The sequence below is a fragment of the Bos taurus genome, chromosome 13 (genome assembly GCF_002263795.3).
Source record: "Bos taurus isolate L1 Dominette 01449 registration number 42190680 breed Hereford chromosome 13, ARS-UCD2.0, whole genome shotgun sequence".
In the NCBI taxonomy this organism is placed as follows: domain Eukaryota; kingdom Metazoa; phylum Chordata; class Mammalia; order Artiodactyla; family Bovidae; genus Bos; species Bos taurus.
This window is the reverse complement of record NC_037340.1, coordinates 61,949,561-61,970,496: the sequence shown is the minus strand read 5'-3', so window position 1 is coordinate 61,970,496 and position 20,936 is coordinate 61,949,561. Positions and strand designations below refer to the sequence as shown.

Sequence of the window (20,936 nt, the reverse complement as noted above, 5' to 3'; positions counted from 1 at the left end):
CCAACCGCGGTATGTGCCAGCTGCACCCAGCCCCGCATCGTGCTCTACTTGCCCATCCTCCAGACAACAGTTACTGAGCGCCTGCTGTTTCTCGGATCCAACCACTTCCCTCCCCTCAGTGACCTGACCACTTCTCCAGGGTCTCCCTCTTACCCCTTCCAGTCTGCAGCCCATCGCCCACAAGCAGCCAGAGGGATCCTTTAAAAATATAGCGTGCATGGTGTCACTCACTTGCTTAAAATCCCTCTGTGGCCGCCTACTTCACTGTGAGTAAAACCACGGCCCCTATCCACTCCCTCCAGCCATGTTTTGCAGTTTCCCCTGCTGTCCACTCACCAGGGCCCATGATGCCTTCCCACTGTGGGCCTTTGCACAGGCTGTTTCCCTTCCTAGATGCTCTCAGCCTTGCTTCTTCAGGACAGCCTCCCTGAAGGCCTGCCCTCATCCCCCATCCCACCTCGACTCCTCCCACAGGTAGGAAGCAGTTCAGGAGGGTCTGCCTGTGACGCTATAGCCACGGTGCCTGGCACTGGGATCTGCCCTATGTCGGCAGAAACCTGTCACTCATCCTTCAAGGCCCAGCCCAAATGTCACCTCCTCTGTGAAGCCTTCCTTCCTTAACACTGCCCACAGCCCTACCCTGTTCCCGAGGCCCCTCCAGATCATTCCCTTCCCCTGCATCCCCTGCCGGGACCAACAGCTCTGTCCTGGCTTCCTGTGAGCTTTTCTCTTCTTCCCTTTCTGTCTCCCAACACTCAACAGTATAATTATCACTGAATGGCAAGCTTCTCAAGGCCAAAAAGCGTCCTGTAAGTGAGAGCTAGTGTTTACTGAGCCCAGCACTTCCTGCATCCTCTCCTTAAATCCCCACCACCCCGTGGGGTTGGCTCTCCTAAAAGCCCCACCTTAAAGAGAAGCTTAGAATTCTCCAAGCATGAATACTGGAGTGGCTTGCCATTCCCTTCTCCAGGGGATCTTCCCAACCCAGGGATCGAACCCAGGTCTCCTGCATTACAAGTGGATTCTTTACCATCTGAACCACCAGGATAGCCCCAAAGAGAGGCCAGTGGAGGTTTAAAGAGGTTAAGTCACAAGCACAAGCACACAGTCACCGCTAGCAAGTCTGACACCAGAGCTGGGGTTTTAACAAACAATGGCAGTAACTTACCGACAGCACCGTCCACATGCCAGGCCCTGTACTGAGCCCTAGTCAGGGGTTTCGTCCTCACAGTAACTGACTGCAGCTCTGTTTTATGGCCGGCCAGCCAGAGGCACAGAGAGGTTAAGTAACTTGCTGAAGCCCAGAAAGCTAGTAAGGAGCTTGGTAGAACTGAACCCGGCCATCTGGCTCTGGGTCAGGCTGGCTGTCCTTGCCACTGTTCCCTCGCACCTCTGACCTGCCCGGGAGGGTTCTCTGTCTCTTGGCACCCCCAACAGCTGGAATAGGAGCCAGCCCACAGGCAGCACTGGTTGGTGGTTGTATGGTGAATGACGGAGCAGGTAAGCCAGGGGACCTGGGGCCCTGCCCTGGCCGCCCCAGAGCCCTTAGGTCTGGAATGGCCCCTCTCCCGGCTCGGTGCCCCCCACCCCGCTGGTTGCCCAGACTGCCCAAGGGAAGGACCAGATCCATAAACATGAGGCTCCACTTGGGCCCAGGAGGGGCTCTGGGTACTGTACAAGTCCTCAATATTATTGCTTTATTGTCATTTAAATGGAGCCTGCCTCAAACAGGCCACCCAGTTCTAGCCACCAGCACTGGACAAAACCCCCATTGAAAAGCCAATTACAATCACTCCATCTAAATTGTCATGGATTTGTATAGAAAATTACATCTCCATTTAGTCCTGAAGCGACATCGTGGGCCCGGACAGAGGGGAGGCTGGCCCATTTACCCCGCCGGCTCAGCGCGGGTGCCGCGGGCAGAGAGAAAGCCCAGGCTCCTGGGTCTTGGCTGGCCTGGGGAACAAAGGCCAGTTTGTGGGGGCCTGGAGAGAAGCTGGGCCTCTCAGGGTGGCTCAGATTCCAGGCCTGGGCCGATGGACCCTGCACCGCCAGCTGGTCTCCCCTGCTGGCGGCTGTGGCCAGACGAGCTCCTGACAGCCGGCTTCAGGCGGCCCGTCAGCCCCGCCACCATCCGAGGCGGCTGGAGCTTGGCTCCTGTCCACGCTGCCAGGAAGTGAAGGAGGTTTAGCCCAGAGAGCCCTGGACTGGGATCCCAAAACCCTGATTTCATTCATTCATTCATTCACACGCTATGCAATGCCTATTGGAGGTGTGAGAAGCAGGCTAGCCTGGGAGTTGGGCTCCAGCTTAGGGGTGTCCTGGTGTGGTTCCAGACTCTGGCCTCAGTAGCTAGGTGTGAGGAGCAGGCTGTTTATTCATTTACATTCCAAAGTTGTTGAACCCCTATTATGTGCCGGCAGACAGGACAAAATGATCCAGTGGGGGGTCTGGTGCTCCACGGGTGATGAGTGTCCTGAGGAAAGTGAACAGGGCTCTGGGGAGGAGCCAGGGCAGTGGACAGCTCAGAAGGAGCTGGTCACACCAAGAGCAAGTGGCCAGGGCACTCCAGACAGAGGCCACCGTGTGTGTGTATGTGTGTGTGTGTGTGTGTGTGGTGCGGTGGGTCGTGAGGCAGCCGGGGGCAGCAGAGTAGGAGGAGAGGAGAGAGAGGAGTCGTGGTGGTACCCTGAGGACCTGTGGGCCTCCTCCCTGAGCTTCTGTCTCCTCATCTGTGGAAATGGGAGTGTGGACCTGAGCCTCCAGGGGCTTGGGTCAGGACTCAGGGTGATAAGTGTGTAAGGTCTCAGCGGAGCTGGGCACAGGATGCTCCTGGCTAACTAAGATAGCCTAACTTAGCACTTTCTATGGGCCAGTCGGGGACAGGGGCCTTGCATGTATTAGCTCATTAATCCTCCCAACAGCCCTGTGGGGCAGGGCTGTTATCCCCATTTCACAGATAAGGAAACTGAAGGAACAGCACAGGTCAGCTAGTTACTATTCCAGTAGTTTTTACTATGGGTTAGACCAAGACCTGGCACAGAGCAGGCCCTTCAGAGAGTGTCTGCTGAATTAGTGAAACACCTGGAAGGGGGATGGACGCTGGGCAAGTGTGGGGGAGCTCTGTGTGCCTGTGTGTGAGTGACTCTGAGACTGGGTGTCCACGTCGACCTGTGTGTGACTCTGAAAGTGTGTGCGACTGTTGTCTGACGGGGTCTCACACTTGTCTCCCAGAGTCCTCGCCTGGTGGCTGTCAGACTGGCTGGTTGGTGTGTGGCCGTGACAGACTGTGTATCACTGCCTACAGGCGTCTGCCTGGGCCCAAAGGGGCCACTTGGCACCCTTCCTGGGCAGGCTGGCAGGCCCAGAGGCTATGGTGGGGCAGGATGGGCAGGTTCAGAGGTGAAGAGAGCAGGGTCCCCATCCTCCCCGCCCAGCCCCACCAGGCAGACCGGCAAATGGAAAAAAATGTTCACACCCAGGGCAGGCCGGTGGCCGCCCGGCGGCGGGACTGCTCTGTGCACAGAAAACAAGTTCTTCTGGTATCAGCTCGAGTTTGGCAGGAAGTGGCTTTTGGGTGGCAGGAAGTTGGATTCAGCACATATCAGCCCCGGCCGAGGGGCAGGAGAGCAGTTATCTGGGGTTAAACAGAGTTACCGAGAAGAGGGGCCCCAACACCCCATACCTGATAGAGCTGGAGGGCACAGCCCACCCCTCCTGGACATTTGGGATATAAATGGGCCTTGTAAAGGGCTGCCACCCATCAAATGCCTCCTGGGCCCTAGACTCCAGACAGCATCCATCTCCCATTACCCCATGGAGCAGATGGACGTGCAGACTGAGGCTCGGAGAGGTAGTGACTTCCCTGAGATCACCAAGAACAATGGAGAGAACAAGAGGAGGGAGAAACCCAAGGGAGAGGGGAGATGGGACTGGGACAGAGAATGCAATTGTATGAAGGCAGACATCAGTGAGACCGCACTGGTGGGAAGAATTCCGGACGATCCACTGAATGCCAGGCCCCCACACGGACATCATAGTCGAACTTGAGCTCCTGAACCCATTTCCCAGAGGAGGGGCGTGAGACCTGCAGAGCCTCACTGGCTACGCCAGACCTAGAATCCAGGTCTGATTCCAAAACCGGTGTTCTTTTGGGCCCTGCCCCTGTGCCCACCTTCTAGGGAAGGGAAGTCCTAAAAGGGATGCCAATCACATGAGTTGTTTGCCCAGGTATACCATTGAGGAATTCACCGAGTTGGCCAGTGGAGACCCAGGGTTCAATCCTGGACAGGATGACTACAACCTCATGTGCTTAATCATAGAACGGTGTGCCAAGCACTATGCCAGAGAAAGCCATGGTCCTGCCCTTAGGCTGTGAGGCAGAGTCCAGCCGCTGATTTAAAGCCCCCAAACTCCACCTGGCAAGAAACGGAGGCTCCCAACTCCCAGCCCTGGCCACCCTGCATCCACCCCCAGCTCCCACTGGAGCCCCGGGGAGTGGGCCACTGGTTCTTCTGTTCTTATCCCAAAAGCAGCACCCAAGCTGTTCCCTGGCTGAGATGCTGATTTGAAGCTTGGTTTGCATGTCGTTTGCACATTACTCAGTGCATGTCAGAAGGTACGAACATCTCCCTTTCCTGGAGAGGGCTGGTGGGCCCCCCTGCCCTCCTCCAGACAGCAAAAATGCCAGCCGGCTAGACAGGGAGCTGCGCCCTGGCCTCTGACAGCACCCGCCTGCTGCCACCTCCCCCATTCCCTCCTGGAGCCAAATTTAGGCAGCTCTGCTAGTGAGAGATGGGAAGAGCGGAGGCAGGAAATGGTGAGGTTGGAGACAGCCCGGCCTTGGCCCAAGCTGGGTGGGGCAGCCCCAGGGGTGCCCCTGTCCCTATAGCCCTTGGCCCAACTACCCCCCACCACCCCACCGACCCCTCCTCCCATAGGAATGTGGGCCGGGTCGGGGGAACGCTGGGTTCTCAGCTGCAGTCCAGGGTGCTGGCTACCCTGGCCACGAGGGAGGGAGAGATGGAGGGAGGGAGGGAGGGAGGAGGTCATGGCCGGGGCAATGGGGAAGGGATCAGATAGCCTCCTCCTGCCCCAGACACCCGCCGCCACTGGGGACAGGAGCCCGCTCTGCTTCTCAGCACTTCCTGCCCCTCCTTGGTGTGCCCACCCACAGGTCCAACTGTGGGGTGGGGGGCAGGAGACATAGCTGGGCCTGTGGGGACTGGACTCCCCACTGGACTCCCCACGAAAAGCTCCATAGGCCATCTCCTCCTTGGTCTAGCCTTTCACCTTGAGGGTCTTGGTTCCCCTACCTGGGAAACGGGGAGGCTCCCAATGATTTCCAAGTGGCTATCCTCGCTGAGGGGGGCTTCCCCAGTAGCTCAGTGGTAAAGAATCCGCCTACAGTGTGGGAACAGCAGTAGATGTGGGTTCGATCCCTGGGTTGGGAAGATCCCTTGGTGGAGGGTACAGCAACCCACGCCAGTATTCTTGCCTGGAGAACTGCATGGACAGAGGAGCCTGGTGGGCTACAGTCCATAGAGTCACACTGAAGCAACTCATCACAGGACAGCGTCCTCACTGAGAGTCAGGGTTGGGGAGATCTGCAGAAATCAGTGACGTGACAGTGGCTTTAGACCTAGGAACTTCTTCGATTTCTTAGGTATGGCTAGGAGAGGCAGCTTCTCACTGATGCTGGGACAGGATGTGGGCGGGCTGAACGGTGAAAGGAGAAGGCCTGGGCTGGATTACAGCCACCAGGAACCTGGGGGTGGAGTTAATAGTGCCCGTGGCTGAGAGCATGGATACTAGGGTCTAGCTGCCTGGGTTTGAATCCCAGTTCTTCCTCTATTCTCCATGCCTGTGGGCAAGTCGCTTCAGCTTTCTGTCCCTCAGTTTCCTCACCTGTAAGATGGGGGTAGCAATCCTCCCACGGCTGCTGGGAAAGTGAAATGAGGCAGCAAATGCTTGGCACGCAGTAAGCGCACCACGATGCCAGCCACCGGTGTTGATTGTCTCCCTGGGCGGTTGGGAGGCCCTTGGAGCTCTAACGGCTGTGGACGCGAGAGGGAGGCGCTGTAGTCTGGTGGTTCAATGGGCATCGGGATGGGGGTTCAAGTCTGAGTGACCCTGGGCAAATGGCCACACCCCGCTGCGCCCTGGGCGGGGAACAGCAGAGGCGCCTACCGCAGAGGGTCTGGGAGGATTACACAGATCAGGCTTGGCACGGCGCCTGGCACATAGCGGGCGCTCCCTGAAGGAGAGCTGGCCAGATCGAATGGTACCGCCCCGCACAAAGGACAGGTGGGCAGCGTCCCAGGAGGGCGGAGAGCGGAGCAGGTGCGCGGAGAGTGGGGAGGCGGGGCCTGGAGAGGGGGAGCGCTCTGGCCGGCGGACGGGCGCGCGCGCGCAGCAGGTGCGTGTCCAGTGGGCGGGGTCCCGCGCGGGCGGGGTCTCCAGGTGAGCGGGCGCGCGCCTAGAGGCCGGAGACCGGGCTGAGGCGCGCCGCCCCGGCCCACCCGCCGGAAAGCGTCCCTGTGTCTTTAATGCCCTTCTCCTCGCGTTCCCCCCCCAACCCTCTTTGTGCGCCCCCCCAGCCGGGCTGCAGCCGCGGAGCCGTCCCCCCTGCACTGACAGCTGGTATCTAATTACTGTGTGAGAATGGAAAGTCAGGCTGTCCCAGCTCCGGGGAGAGGGGATTAACGTCTCCTACAGAATACACTTCCTCTGGTGGGTTGCCATGGTTACTCTCATTACCTGCCTGCCCGCGAGGAGCCCGCGCGAACCGCTCCAGCAGGCCCTCCGAACCCGGGCCCGGCGCGCGCGCGCCTCCCGGCCCCTCCCCACCGAGGCGCACGCGCGTGCGCCGTGGGGGGAGCGCGAGCCGCCTCACCCGCGTCCCCCGCCCCCCGCCCCAGCAGCTGTCAGTGGCGCGCGCGGCCCGGCCAGCCCCAGCGCGCGCTGTCAACAGTCATTAGCGCGGGCCTCTCCCCTCCCCCTCCAGCCCCTCCTCTTCCCCCCGCCCCCCAGCCCGGGGTGGGGCCCGCACCTGGGGCCCGCTCGTTAGCGCGCCCGGGCGGCCCGCTGCAGCCCCGAAGGGACCCACCCGCGGGGCCCCGCTTGGCTCAGGACCGCCCCCTTCCGCCTAGAAACCCCCGCTCAGGGACCCCATTCCCTGCCCTTGGCCGCAATGCCCGAGGGAGGCGGGTCCCCAGAATCCTGGAGCGCGCCTCTCCATAGTAGTGGTGACCGGGTCATTTATGGAAGTTCTGCCCGGGGCAGGGGCTGTTTGTGCATCCTTTGGGTTCCCATAAGCGTCCTGTGAGGTGGCGAAAGGCATTGTACATACCGTGTCCCCTCTACACAGGAGGAAACTGAGGCCCAGGGTCCGGGCTGGATTGTCCTCAGACCTCTGACTTTTGGAGCCCCTGCACCCTCCTGGCACCCCCAGGCCAGAATCCCTGTCCCCCAGGCCCTACTCTATCTGGCCTGAGAGTGCCCCAGCTACCTCCTCCCTCCATCCCTTAAACCGGGGTCATTGCTCCTCTGCGGCCAAGAGGGGAGCGCTTTGGACCACTGCTCCCCTCTTTCTCTCTCCCCCGCCCCTCACTTTCCAGACATCCCAAGAGTTAACAAAAGGAAAAAAAAAAGAAATATTCAGAGCTGAAGGATATGGCTGTTGTTTGGGGCCCCATCCCAGGCACCTTGCCCTGTGGCCTGGGGTGTGCCTTTTGGTCCCTGGCGTGATTTGATAGAAGATGGAGGTTCAACGAAGCAGAAAGGAGGTCTTGGAATATATGAGGCCTGCTCCAGATGGCAGGTGCACCGCGGTGGCCGCTCCGCACTAGCAGTTGGAGATTGTGCACGGGGTGGAGAAGAGGCAGGTGCTACAATGAGTCTTCCACGCCTTGTTTTTGTGTTATTTATTTATGGGGTGGGGGGTGGTCTCATCCCTCAGTCCTGTCCAGGGCTAGTGCAACCATGGGTCCAGAAATTCTGGCTACAGTATAACCATGGGTCCTGAAATTCTGGCATGAATCTTTATCTTGGAGTTTTTTTGGTTTGGGTTTCCAGTCTGAAGGTAGATAGTATTCATACAGGAAAGAAATTCAAATACTGTCCTTGTCCCACTAAAACAGTAGCCCCTGTCAGTCATCTGACCGTTTTTATAAACTATGACTGGCTTCTCTGGGAGGTTCTGAGGAGAAAATTTCTGGATATTTGGATGAAGGTCTTCATTCTATTTTCCTATTCTTTTCATTCTCTTAGTTTAGTTTGCTTTTAAAATTTCGTCTCCTATCCATTTCTCTCTGAGGACCCTTTGCAGGAAGCTGACTCCTCCCCCTTGGTCTTCTTTCAGCCCTACCAGGAGTTGAAAGGAGAACTTTTTTTTTTGTGGAAAGGAGAACTTTTGTGGGAACTCCCCAAAACCGTTACCCCCATTTCCAAAACCTTGGTCCTGCCTGAACTTATTAAAATGTGGTTTGGGGCATGAGAGGGACAGTTCCAGAAGTTGGGAGGTTGTTGCTATTCAGTCACTCAGTCGTGTCTGACTTTTTGCAACCCCATAGCCTGCAGCACACCAGGCTTCCCTGTCCTTCACCATCTCTCGGAGCTTGCTCAAACTCATGTCCATTGAATCAGTGATGGCATCCAACCATCTCATCCTCTGTTACCCACTTCTAAGTTGGGAGGAGCAGGCAGCTAATACTTGCTGTAGCTTTTGCCTGTTGTCCTGGCTGGCCTACGTGGGATGGAGCAGTATCCTCACACTTGCCCATACAATCTACCCCCTGAAGTCCTGGGCTCCCAAACAACTGGTCGCCAAAGATGTGTTTCACTAGGGGTGGATTCTCCTCGTGGACTTTATCCTGTAACGGCAATCTTGTTGATTTTTGCTCTTTGTTGAGAGCTGCACCGAAAGGGCTCATCCTACGGACTGTTTCTGTGGTTTCTTCCTCTTCAAGAAGGAACCCAGTTGAGAAATGTCCCCACTGTTTAGTCACATTCTCTTAATCATAGACACTTGGCTGCTGGAAGGTACCTGCCTCTAATATAGTGGTGGTGGCGCACTAGATGGCACCCTGGTGGCCTGAAAGGGTGTACCACCTTGATAGGTATGTAACTTATTACCAGCCAGTGACTTTGAAGTTCTAGTGGAGATGACAGAACTGCAATCCCTTAGCAATTGAACCTTACCTGCCATCAAGGTGAGGAGTCCATTTAATTGGCTTAGTGAGGAGACAGGCAAGATTCAATCAGACTCAGGAGCTCACCTGAGGATGACTCCTCACAACAGTCCATAAGGCTACCCGGGCAGGGGCCTGGGAAGATATACTCATCTTCCTTGTAGGTTTGCAGCCCTGGACGCAGCAGTCCTCCTTATATTGAGCATTCAGATTGTTTGAGGAAACTGAGGAAGCCAGAAAAGACTTGTCAAGGGATGACCTGCTTAAGAATTAATTTCACCAGGAAGGACTTTAAAACTCCAATGTCAGGATGCTGGGCACTCCTTCTCTTTCTACCCACAATCCCCAGCAAGTCTCTGGGTAGGTGTTTCAAATTCATACTCAAATTGCCCAATAAGAATCTTTTGTCCCCACCATTAGGAAAATGGGCACTCACTAGAGAAGAAAGTATTAATATATTAGGCCCAGCAGCACAGAAAATATTTATATTCATTATCCAATGCCAGTTGCCTTACTAGCCACCTCCCAGTCTCAATCACAGAGGCATTCTAATCAGCAGTTCTCAAACTCTGTCCTGCCTTAGAATCATCTGGGGGCCTATTAAAACCCTCAACATGTCAAATTTGGTAGGTCTGAGGTGGGACCTGAGAATCACATTTCTAACACGTTCTCAGGTGATGCCTAGGGACCACACTTTGCAAACCATTCCTGTGCATGCGTGCATGCTAAGTTGCTGCAGTCTGTCCGACTCTTTGTGACCCCCAAGGACTGTAACCCGCCAGGCTCCTCTGTCCATAGGGATTCTGCAGACAAGAATACTGGAGTGGGTTGCCATGTCCTCCTCTTCTGAGTCTCTGAAAGTCTCCAGACTTAAGAGGCTCAAACCCGAGTCTCTTAAGTCTCCTGTATTGGCAGGTGGGTTCTTTACCACTAGCACCGCCTGGGAAGCCCAACCATTGTTATAAATATTCTGAAATACCAGCCTTACTGAAGTAGACATTTGGTGATTTCTTCAATGACTCGCAATCTGGCCTTTAGAACTCAAATAGGGTGGTTTTAAGGAAGATGGTAATATCCAAGAAAGTTTGCAGCTCTATGTATTTGGGGGGGGGCGGGGCGCTGTGCTGCATGTCATACAGGATCTTAGCTCCCCAATCAGGGATTGAATCCTGGCCCGCTGCAGTGAGAGCACAGAGTCTTAGCCACTGGACCAACAGAAAAGCCCCTCCCTGAATTTTTAAAATTTATTCATTTATTTATGGCTGTGCTGGGTCTTTGGTGCCTGCAGGCTTTTCTCTAGTTGTTGTGCACAGGCTTCTCACTGCATCGGCTTCTCTTGTGTAGCACAGGCTCTAGGGCACACGGGCTTCAGTGGTTGCAGCTCCTAGGCTCTGGGCACTGGCTCAGTCATTGTGACACCCGGGCTTCGTTGCTCTGAGGCATATGGGATCTTCCTGGATCAGGGATCGAACCCAGGTCTCCTGCATTGACATGCAGATTCTTTACCACCGAGCCACCAGGGAACCCCCTTCCTTGAATTTTTAAAAGCTATTGCCATGTCTGGTTTTGTTGGCCCGTCTGACGGGCTGTTTTGGAATTAGCTGTTTCAAAAAGATGTAGTATGTTACCATGGCAATATTCTCCCCCACGCAGGAAGGCCCCAGAGGTTGGTCCTGCACAACTGACCATGTGTGTTTCATGGCTTTTCCCAGGGGGTGCTGCAGGGCTCCATGCCATCACTCCTGGTTGGCATTCCCAGGAAGCGGGGAATAGTCAAGAAGCTCCATCCAGCCCCACTCTTTATCCAGCCTGTAAATGAAGTGAGCTTCCTTTGTCAACCCAGGGCCCAGGTTGCTTAGGGCTATGGATCAGACTAAGCTAACTCGAGGACTAAGCAGAGGCGGTTGGCAGGGGCATCCCAAGGCTAAGGAGAAGGTGCTGTCCGATCCCTTAATTAGCAGCCTTTGCCTTGTAGTACTGCGTCTGGATTCTCAGCTAGGAAAAGCATGCCTCTCCTGTAGCATTTAGCATGAAGGTTATTACCTCTGTGAACGTAGGGCATGGCAGAGTTGTCTGCAGCACGTGACTGCCGTGGGATCCCTTTGTTCTCTTCCCAGGGTTCTCCTTGAAGGCCACACAGATATCCTGATGTTCCTCCCTCAGGGTGTAGTACGCATGGTGTCCAGGTGGCCGCAGCTCACCAGAGGACAGTTCACGGTGTGGCTCTGCAGACACTGTGTGGTTTGAATTCTGGTTGCTAAGGGCCCTCTTCTTTCCTGTGTGCATCTCTGCAGTTGAGATAGACCGATTACAGGACTCAGGGTTGAACAGGAGGGAAGAGCACAGCCCTTGGTGTTTTGTTTTGTTTTTTATAAGCTGTGCTGGGTCTTCGCTGCAGCATGCTGACTTTCTCTCCTTGCTGCTTGAGGGGCTTAGTTGACCCACAGCAGGTAGGATCTTAGTTCCCTGACCAGGGATCGAACCCACATCCCCTGCATGGGAACTGCTGGACCACCAGGGAAGTGGTCCTCATAACCCATTTTTAAAGAGGGAGCAACCCTGAAGAGTTTCTCTGAGATAATTTTATGGTCACGTTGGGCCAGGTTGATTACCCACGTCTGCCTGTGAATGGAGGTGGAGGACTGGGACAGAGGCAGGCCAGGCGCTGGGAGTGTGTTTTGCTTTTAATCTGGGTTAGTTAATTATACTTGGACTTTAGGAAAGCTTATTCCAAGTTTGTGTGACATTCTTAGCAGGTTATTTTCCATAAGACTTTGTATCTCTTCTGCTGGTGGGTATTACCTTGGGGGACCCCTTCTGTAACCTGAATGGATTAGAGGGACAGGAGATGAGAATGGATCCCTAAACACAGAATGTCCATGCTCGGTGGGTCTGAAGGGGAAAGATGAATGTTTCAAGCCTGTATGAGGCAGATGCCTGACATATTCTTACTTAGCCTTGGAACCACATCCAACTAGGACTTTGTAAGCTCATTTTACAGGTGTGAGGAAAATGAGTTTTAAGAGGTCAAGAAGTGACCTGCGCAAGGTCACCAAGTTGGTTAGGGGACACTTTTCCATCCCACCTAATCTAAAATATTATCTTTCATCAGATTGTTTTCTTTCTCCACTCCTTCTCATCCAATTTTGTAAACTTTTTCCATAAGTGTCTGTGTTCTGGCCTCAAGCAGTTTTATGACCAGAGAGGTCTATTCACTTGTAGGCATCTAAACCCATCATTATGCCTCTGGATTCAAATTATCAAAGTTTAGAACTACCTACCCCATTATACTTTTTAAAAAATATAACTTTTAAAATTAGCAGACACTTTTGGTGTTAAGAAAAATAAATAAATTAACAAAGCAAAACACAAATTAATAGGCACACAGTGAACTGAAAGTCGCTCAGTCGTGTCTGAGTCTCTGTGACCCCATGGACTATACAGTCCATGGAATTCTCCAGGCCAGAAAACTGGAGTGGGTAGCCTTTCCCTTCTTCAGGGGATCTTCCCAACCCAGGGATCGAACCCAGGTCTCCCGCATTGCAGGCGGATTCTTTAACAGCTGAGCCTCAAGGGAAGCCCCAGACACACAGAAAAGTATACAAATTGTAAGTGTTCAGATCAATGGCCTTTTATAAACTGAACCCATCCTGATCAAGAAATAGAAACCCGGTTATACCTTCATTTTTAGAGGTTCTGTTGTTTGTTTTTGCCAACATGAACCTCTGGTTAGAAGTGTGTTATAACTGATCTCTCATATTTGTCCCATTCAGCTCTACCATGGCAGTATTTGAAGATCTCTAAAATGCTGGTAGTTACACGTCAGCTAATAAATGAGTTAATCACTGATGAGCCCAGGAATTCAGAGGGGGACTTCAGATACCCTCAAGAAAGAGATAACAGTAACTTCTGAGGGGGTTTAAGAAGAGAAAAGTATGGAATTTTATACCTCATAAGTGAAGCTCAGGGAAGTTGAAGAGTTTGCCTACAATCTCCCAGCAGGCAAGCAGGACCAGCAGGCAACTCTTTCTACACAGGTGGGCACACACACACCCCCCCCAGATATTTGCTGAGAAGTCCCCATTGCCATGGATGCTAACTTGGGAGAAAGCCATTGGCTCGAAGGCCTGTGTAAGGCCAGTGAGGGCACCAGCCAGCACCATCACTCATGGGCACTGCCCACTAGGCCTGGGGTTTGGTCCCTCCACCCCAGAGGCCTTTCCTCTCCCATCTGCTCTCAAGTGGGCCACTGGCAAAGAGACAGCCCCGCTATCCTACCAGGGCAGGTTGAGAAAGTTGCAGGATAAAAGCAAACCCTGACTGCGGCTGGAATGTGCTGTGAGTGAGCGTCGCATTCAGTGTGGCCTCGATTCCCCTCTGACGACAAAGACCAACGTCCTGAGCCAGCCCTTCCACTTACCAGCCACCGTCCCACAGGCAGGTCCTGACCCTCACAGTCTCCCAGGCTGGTTGCGATGTTCAGCCCCGTCCTGGCTAGGGGAAACTTGGCAGTCGGCAAAACACTTCTTAATGACAATATTTATCCAGGAGTTCCCATGGTTGGGCTTGATGCTAAGAGTTGGATGCATATTTCATTTACTCCTCTCCATAGCTCATGGGAAGGGGCCTTCTGTTTTCCCCATTTTCTCGATAAAGGACCCGAGGCTCAGAGAAGCAAGATACCTGCTCAGAGTCACACAGCCACTTAAACGATGGGGCCCAACTGACACTGAAGAAGCGTGTGGCTAAACTACCCCTCCTACTACCCCTCCTGGCAGCTGCCTATAACCAGGCCGTCATTCAGCAGTTATTTATTGAGCCTACTATGTGTCAGGCATCGTTCTAGGTGATAGGGAGACAGCTGTGAGCCGACAGAAGAACCGCCGCCCCACACACTTCCACTCCCTCCTCCAAAGAGCTGACATTCTTGAGCGGGGGTCCTTTGGGGAAGAATCCTCTGGGAGATTTGTGTTCCAAGCACTTTTACAGAAAAGCCCGCCTCCTTTTTCCCCACCCCTCTGCTTACTCTTCCTCTTTGACGCCCCCCAGAGCCCTCCAGGTCTCCCCTTACGGAGAGGGTGGCAGAGAGCCCAGTACCCCTGAGATCCTGGCGCACCTTTTTGGGGCCAGCTGACAATACTCGTGCCAGCCCAGTAAGAGGCTCAGGGGGGCCCCACGGCCACCCCACTCACACAGCCTGCCACCTCCACATGGCCTTGTGTGTGTTATTTCTGTGTCTCCACACACAAAGAGCCCTGGTGCTGTTGCTGGCGCTCAGCTGCTGGAGTAGGGAGGCGGGCAGCGGTGAAAAGCTTTTCTGAAAGGCCAGGGCGAGGCAGGAGTCACCCAGGTGATGTGAGCCGTTCCCCTGGGCCCCCAGCCCGGGACCACAGTGAAAGGTTACTGCTAATTGGCGAGCTCCTGATGGGGACGCATCTATTTAGCACCCCCCTCCCCACCTCCCCAGAGACTTCCAGGATGGTCTTGGCACAGCGTGCAATTCGAAAGCTCCCCGCCTGAGTCTGGCACAATCTGTCTGAAATTGTGAACATGGAGGCTCTTGGGTTTTTAATTTGTATTTTTCCTTGTTGTTTCTCTCTGCCCATTGTTTCTGGTAGATTTCATAGCAGCAGCCACCCTTGACTCTGGTTGCCCCCTCCCTGTGGCCCTCTGAGCAGGCTCCTGTCGCCCCCAGGTCCCCCCAGACCTACCCTTGGAAGGCCTGGCGGGGGTCAGTGAGCAGCAGCGTGCCTGCCCCCGCCCCGCTGCCCGGCCGCAGGGCCCAGCTCTCACCCCGCCGTCATCCCTGACACTAACACAGCTTGTCCACCCTGTCGCAGGGGGCAGATGGCCTGTCGGAGCCGGAGGGCATCTCTCTGAAGCGGGTCGCTGTGGTGGAAGATTTCTTTGACATCATCTACTCGATGCATGTGGAGAGCTCAGCGGAGCCCGGCAAAGCCCCCAAGCACGCTGGGCAGAAGAAAACCTACCGAGCGGTGAGATTTCTGTCTCTTGGCCTCTGCTGGCAGCCCCAGGCCTTGGCAGGAGGCCATGGGCTCCGCACATGTTGGGCAGGGGGCGGGGCAGGGAGCTGAGGCGTGATGAAACGGCCTTTGGGGATCCAGGGGGGCACGGGGCAAGGGCATGGCAGCCAGAGATGGCTCACAGGGCGAGGGGGCGGGCTCTGTGGTCAGAGCACAAAGGAGAAGCAGGTTGAAGGGGGTGAGAGGGAGGGAAGGAGAGGGACGAGGAGGGCAGGAGGAAAGCTCTCCTCTTCCTGGTTTCTGCTTTGCTCCATTCCCCACCCCCCAGCTTGGGGCCGCGGTTGGAGGAGGGGGAGGCCAGATAATAGTAATCGGCAGAGCAAACGCTTCCATGGCCTTCGCTGTGTGCCAGACCTGTCCGAATACTCCCTGTGTGTGAGTGCATTCAAGCCCCTACAACGCAAGTCAGTGCCAGAAGTTCCCCAGGGGACTTCTGAGGACCTGGGCCCCGCCCTCAAGGACAGCACAGCTTGACTGGGGCTGGGGAGGCTGAGAGAAACAGAAATGTTTCCAAGACTAGCTTCAGGGGAACAAGAACCCAGGCACCTGGGCGTTCAGCCGCGGTCCCTCCAGACACCAACGTTCAGTCCGTGAAGCGGCCTTCACGGAGCGGGTGGCAGGTCAGCCAGCAGTCTAAGCTTTGGGTAGGCAGAAGGGAGCAGAGGTGGCCACCTAGGATGGGAGACGTCACACGGAAGACTGTCGAGGGCACGGTGGCCACAGCCTGTCTGGGTTCTGGTCGCATCCCTGCATTGGCCCCCATTGCCATGGCTTATGCCCAGCTCTGAACCGCTTGTCCAGCACCCACCACTAAACCAGGAAGCCAAGCACTTCATGTTCACTCAAGCCTCTCAGCAGTCCTGTGATGGAGGCGCCGTGGCCCATTTCACAGTTAAGGCAACTGCGGCCCAGGGAGTTAAACTACCACTCTAAGGCCACACAGCCCGGAGGCAGCGGTCAGCCGGGGTCTCACTCCCCGCTCTGTGTTGACTTTCTCTTTGGCTTCCTAGAGGCCTACCCCTCTGTGATGGGCCTTCCTTACCCAAAGTAGATGGCAACCCCTCCAAGTTCTTTTCTAAATAGCCTTGGAGTATGGCAGAGGTGGCCTGTGTAAGTCTATAATTTCCCCATATGACCTGATTAAAAAAAAAAATCCAACCATCTGGTTTGTTCTTGATCTCAGAAGATGACCTTTGTTAAATGTGTCTTAAGGATGGACCCACATGCCAAAGCCCTCAGAGAGAGGAGGGGTCAGGCTGAGGGAAGCAGGAGATGACTGTACCACCTGCCCCGCCCTGCAGCTCAGGACTTGTGTGATGGGGAGTGACTTGTGGGAAGGGAGTTCTGAGGGTATTTCCACTGGAGGATCATAAATGGAGGGAAGGACTCCTGAGCTGGGGCCCATGTGGGCCCCTTGGTGCTGATGATACCCCGTGCACTTTCTCAGCATTGAAGTTGCCATGCTGGGAGCCTGCTCATGCCAGGCTGTGTGCTCAGCACGTCCCCTGCGCCGGCTCTCAGAGCCATCACGCGGATGAAGGGTATAAGGATGAAGCTGGCGCTACCATTACAGAGGAGGAAAGCGAGGCTCAGAGAGATGATTAAGCCTGCCTTGAGGTCACCCAGCTGATGTTCAGAGTCAGGCACCTGGCTCAGAGCCTGTGCCCTGACCACTAGACACGCTGCCTTGCTGCAGACGTCTTGTGGCCAGTTCGCAAGCCCACTGACTTGCTTGTCAAAGTAGATAGGCTTAGGCTGACTGGACTGTGTGATTTCTCTGGTCCCATGGGTACCCAGCCCCAAACCTTACCCTCAGGCACTTCCTGGGTGTTCATTAAGGCTGGGGTCGGTGACCTCCGTGCTGCAGAAAGGGCGAGGCTGGTTGCGCCCACCAGGCTCTGTGTCTCTGGGCCAAGTGGACGTCCAGCCCTTGGCTCTGCGCTTCCTGGCTTCTCGTCCATATGCCCGCCGCGTGCCCCACTTCCCGCTGCCCAGCCTGGAGCTGGCACATGACTGGCAACGAGCCAGCTGGGCTGCGCTCAGAGCTGGAATTTCAGCAGCAGGGCCAAGGCAGAGGGAGCAGGCCAGGCCCTCCTGCTGTGGGTGTGCGGCCAAGGGGACCACTGCACCCCTTCCTCCCCTGTGCACCTCCTCTCCCTTCCCCCACTTCCCCATCTGTCATCCTTTACCTTTTGGGGGGGCAGGGTGATGGGGACGCTTTTGTCGTCCTCTTTTTACCTGCTCCCATTTGCCTCAACCCAAGCCTAGCTCTTCAGCCCCATCCATGCCTGCTAGGAGACTCGGTGCTAATGGCTGCAGAGGGGTACAGCCTGGCACCTCAGGGTTTGCATCAGGCCCTTTGGAGGGTTTTTTGGACCTATCTGTGTATGCTTTGCCAAACCTGAATTCTGGGACTGCCTCGCTGTCTCTGGGGGCACCTGGGACTTTATGAAGTCTTATAGGCCTGGGGTGCCCAAGGGAGCAGGGGACTGCAGGAGAGATGGGCAGTCTTGTTCAAAGCATTAAAGGAGGCACACTCTTCAATAGGAAAAGAACTTTTTAGCACCTACCACTGTCCAGCAGTTGATCGGGGAGGGCAGGTAAGGAGCTTTCTGAAACTAGGTCTATGAGCCAGGGGTTGATGACCATTGACAATGGACACTACAGGGAGTCCCCATCTTGGGCAGGAAGCCCTGCCTTAACTTTGCCTCTGATGCCACATGGCCTAAGGTCCAGAGGACCCCAGGGAGTCTTGCCAAGGCAGAGCTATGTGTTCTACAAAGTTCTCTGAGCCCACATAGAGGACTGGTCCTTTTTCAAGGAGTGTTTCTAATGTCTGTGCTTAGTCGCTCAGTTGTGTCTGACTCTTTGAGACCCCATGGATTGTAGCCCACCAGGCTCCTCTGTCCATGGGGATTCTCCAGGCAAGAATACTGGAGTGGGTTGCCATGCCCTCCTCCAGGGGATCTTTCCAACCCAGGGATCTATCCCAGGTCTCCCACATTGCAGGCAGATTCTTTTCCACCAGGGAAGCTGAAGAATACTGAAGCGGGTAGTCTATCCCGTCTCCAGGGGATCTTCTCGACCCAGGAATCGAACCGGGGTCTCCTGCATTGCAGGTGGATTCTTTACCAGGGAAGCTTGTTTCTGATGTCTCATGAAAGTGAAAGTCGCTCAGTTGTGTCCAGCTGTTTGGACCCAGGCCAGAATTCTCCAAACCAGAATACTGGAGTGGGTAGCCGTTCTCTTCTCTAGGGGATCTTCCCAACCCAGGGATCGAACCCAGGTCTCCATCATTGCAGGTAGATCTTTACCAGCTGAGCCGCCAGGGAAGTCCTGATGTCTGCACCCACCTGAATCAGAGTGAGTGTTGTTGCTTCCTTCCTCTCTCCCGGGGTGCTGGAAGGCGAGGTCGGGCTTTGGAGCCCTGATCTGACTGCCCAGACCACTTTGGAGTTGGGGCCAGATGTGGTCAGCAGCTGCTCCAGGCCCACCACGTGCTAATCCGCCCTCAGGGCAGAAGGAGGATCTTGTAGAGTGGTGCAAATCCCCCCAATTGGCCTCATCTGTCTTTGTCGGCCTCTGAGTTGGGGAGTGAAAATGGGGCCTTGCAAGTCAGCGACTCTGCAAATAGCTTCTGCACTCCCTCCCAATGAAATCTCACTCAGCTTTTCCCAGTAAGAAAAACATAAAAGGCAGATTCAGGTATCGGTCTCAACATCCAGGCTGGAGGCCTGAGAGCAAGGCAACAGACAGTCCAGGGCCGCCGAGAGCTGCTGGGCGGGGATGGGCCCCTTCTTAAATGCAGCAGCTCTGTCTTTATCTGTGTCACGTTTTGGGCTTCAGGATAAGAGTCTATTTCCAGAACAGTGTCTGTAGCTCTAAAACTATCAGAAAACCACCATCCTGCTGACTAGGGCATCAGCTGGGATGATCCTCCACGTCTCAGCTCACCCTGTGGTCCTGTGGCCTCGGGCATCTGTGCAGCCAAACAGAAAGGGAGGTCCCATTTCTCACGTGGATGAGGCAGGAGCATGAACCAAAAGATGCCCACAGGAGGTTGAAGGCCTTGGTAGGGAAGGCATCCTCCTCCATTCAGGTCCTACAGCAGCGCAGAGCTGGACATTTTACTGACGCCCCACGGGAGCTCTTAGTGAGACTGCAAACCATCCAGCCGCATAGGGCCCTCGGACAGCTCCAAGGGCTTCTCACCCACCTGCCTTGGGTTTGCCCGTCTGCCCTTCTGTGGGATCCAGAGCCAGAAGTTGTGCACCCAGTGCATCAGCGCCCTGTGGCACTCCAGCCAGCCTTTGCATCTGCTGGGTCTCTGCTAAGGCCCAGGCCCCTGGGCACTTTCTGGTAACTGCCCCTGTATCCTCAGTGGGCCAGGCGGCAAGCAGGGCCTCTGGCCACGCCACGGGCAGCCCTAAGCAGAGCAGCCCAGCCAGGCAGGCCCTCCCTAAGCCCTGTAGAATCTGTCTCTGCCCAGCAGTCAAAGAGCTCCATGCGTTGAAGTCAGGCTTTCCCCATGGTATCAACCTTTCTTCCTCTCCCAGCAGACTGCAACCCTCCTCCTCCACGTGCTCAGCTCAGCTCTTCTGAGGCCGGACCTGGATGCCCCAGCTCAGTTCCTTAGGAGGTCATCTATTGGCCCAACTCAGCCTCAGCCCTCTGCCTGACCCAGAGGGCGTCCCTCCCTCTTCCCTTTACTCCTATAGCTGTCAGCCCCTCAAGAGGACCCGTCCCTCCCAACCCCCTGGGCCCGAGAGGGACCTGCTGCCCTGAGACTTCCAGGCGGCCCCAGGCTAGGGATAAAGATGTCCCCGTGTGTGGCAGGAGAGCCCAGCCCCGTGTCTTCGCCCTCAGACCTTCCCATCCACTGGTTCTAATTGGAGAGCAGGGGTTTGCCCTTGTTCCTGACCTCCAGAGGAAGGCAATCAGACAAAGAATTTGGAAGGGAGATAACTCATCAAGGAGCCTGCCTGCTCCGCAGAGCATCAAATCAGCTGAGAAATAACAATTGTGTCACCAAAATTAACTCTGCATTTGCAGCCAGCCACCAGGCAGGACTGGCCCATGGAGCTCCACAGGCAGCAGAGCCCAAGCCTGTCCTCCAAGGGCCTGGCCGCAGGGCAGGGGGCACGGGGAAGGAGTGCCTGGCAACCCTCTTGAGTCCCCTCCTCTCTGCCCCACCCTGCCCCCCTTCCTGGCCACCACAGAGATGGAGCAGGGTGCGTGTGCATCCCGAAGGAACAGACCAGGTGTGTCCTGGAGAGCAGCTCACCCCCCACCAATACCCTGCTGTGGGCTGACCAGAGCCCTCGGCCAACTTTCCCGGCTGGGCTGCGGCGAGGACAGAGGAACGCTGGGGTGATGCTGCCCCTTAGTGGAGAGAGTGAGACGGCCCAGGCTCTGGGAAATGTGTGAAACCCGCAACCGGGCAGCTGCCGGCTTCAGCCAGAGAACCTGGGCCCAAGAGGTCCCTCCGGCCCCCTCAGGCAGCCAAACCAGGACCAACCTGGTTTTTCCCAAAACCCAGAGCAAGAGGAGAGGACTGAGCTGCTGGGACTACACCCCGCTTCTTCCCCACTCCCCCCACCCAGCCGCTTTCTTGTGTTCCCTGACATCGCTTTCACCTTCCCTCCCACACTGCTGACTCTTTCTCCATAGCTAGGGGAGGCCCTCTGGAGGCAGCTCTGAG

General features: G+C 55.6%; 1 protein-coding gene across 3 annotated transcripts in view; it reads left to right on the top strand.

Annotated features, from left to right (window-relative positions):
- Window positions 1-20,936, top strand: part of NOL4L (nucleolar protein 4 like) — a 131,334-nt gene that overhangs the window by 35,130 nt on the left and 75,268 nt on the right. For all 3 annotated transcript variants that reach the window (XM_025001189.2, XM_025001190.2, XM_059893016.1), the window contains exon 2: window positions 15,032-15,187. In XM_025001189.2, the coding sequence (XP_024856957.1) occupies window positions 15,032-15,187 (156 nt within the window). The remainder of the gene's footprint in view (window positions 1-15,031; window positions 15,188-20,936) is intronic.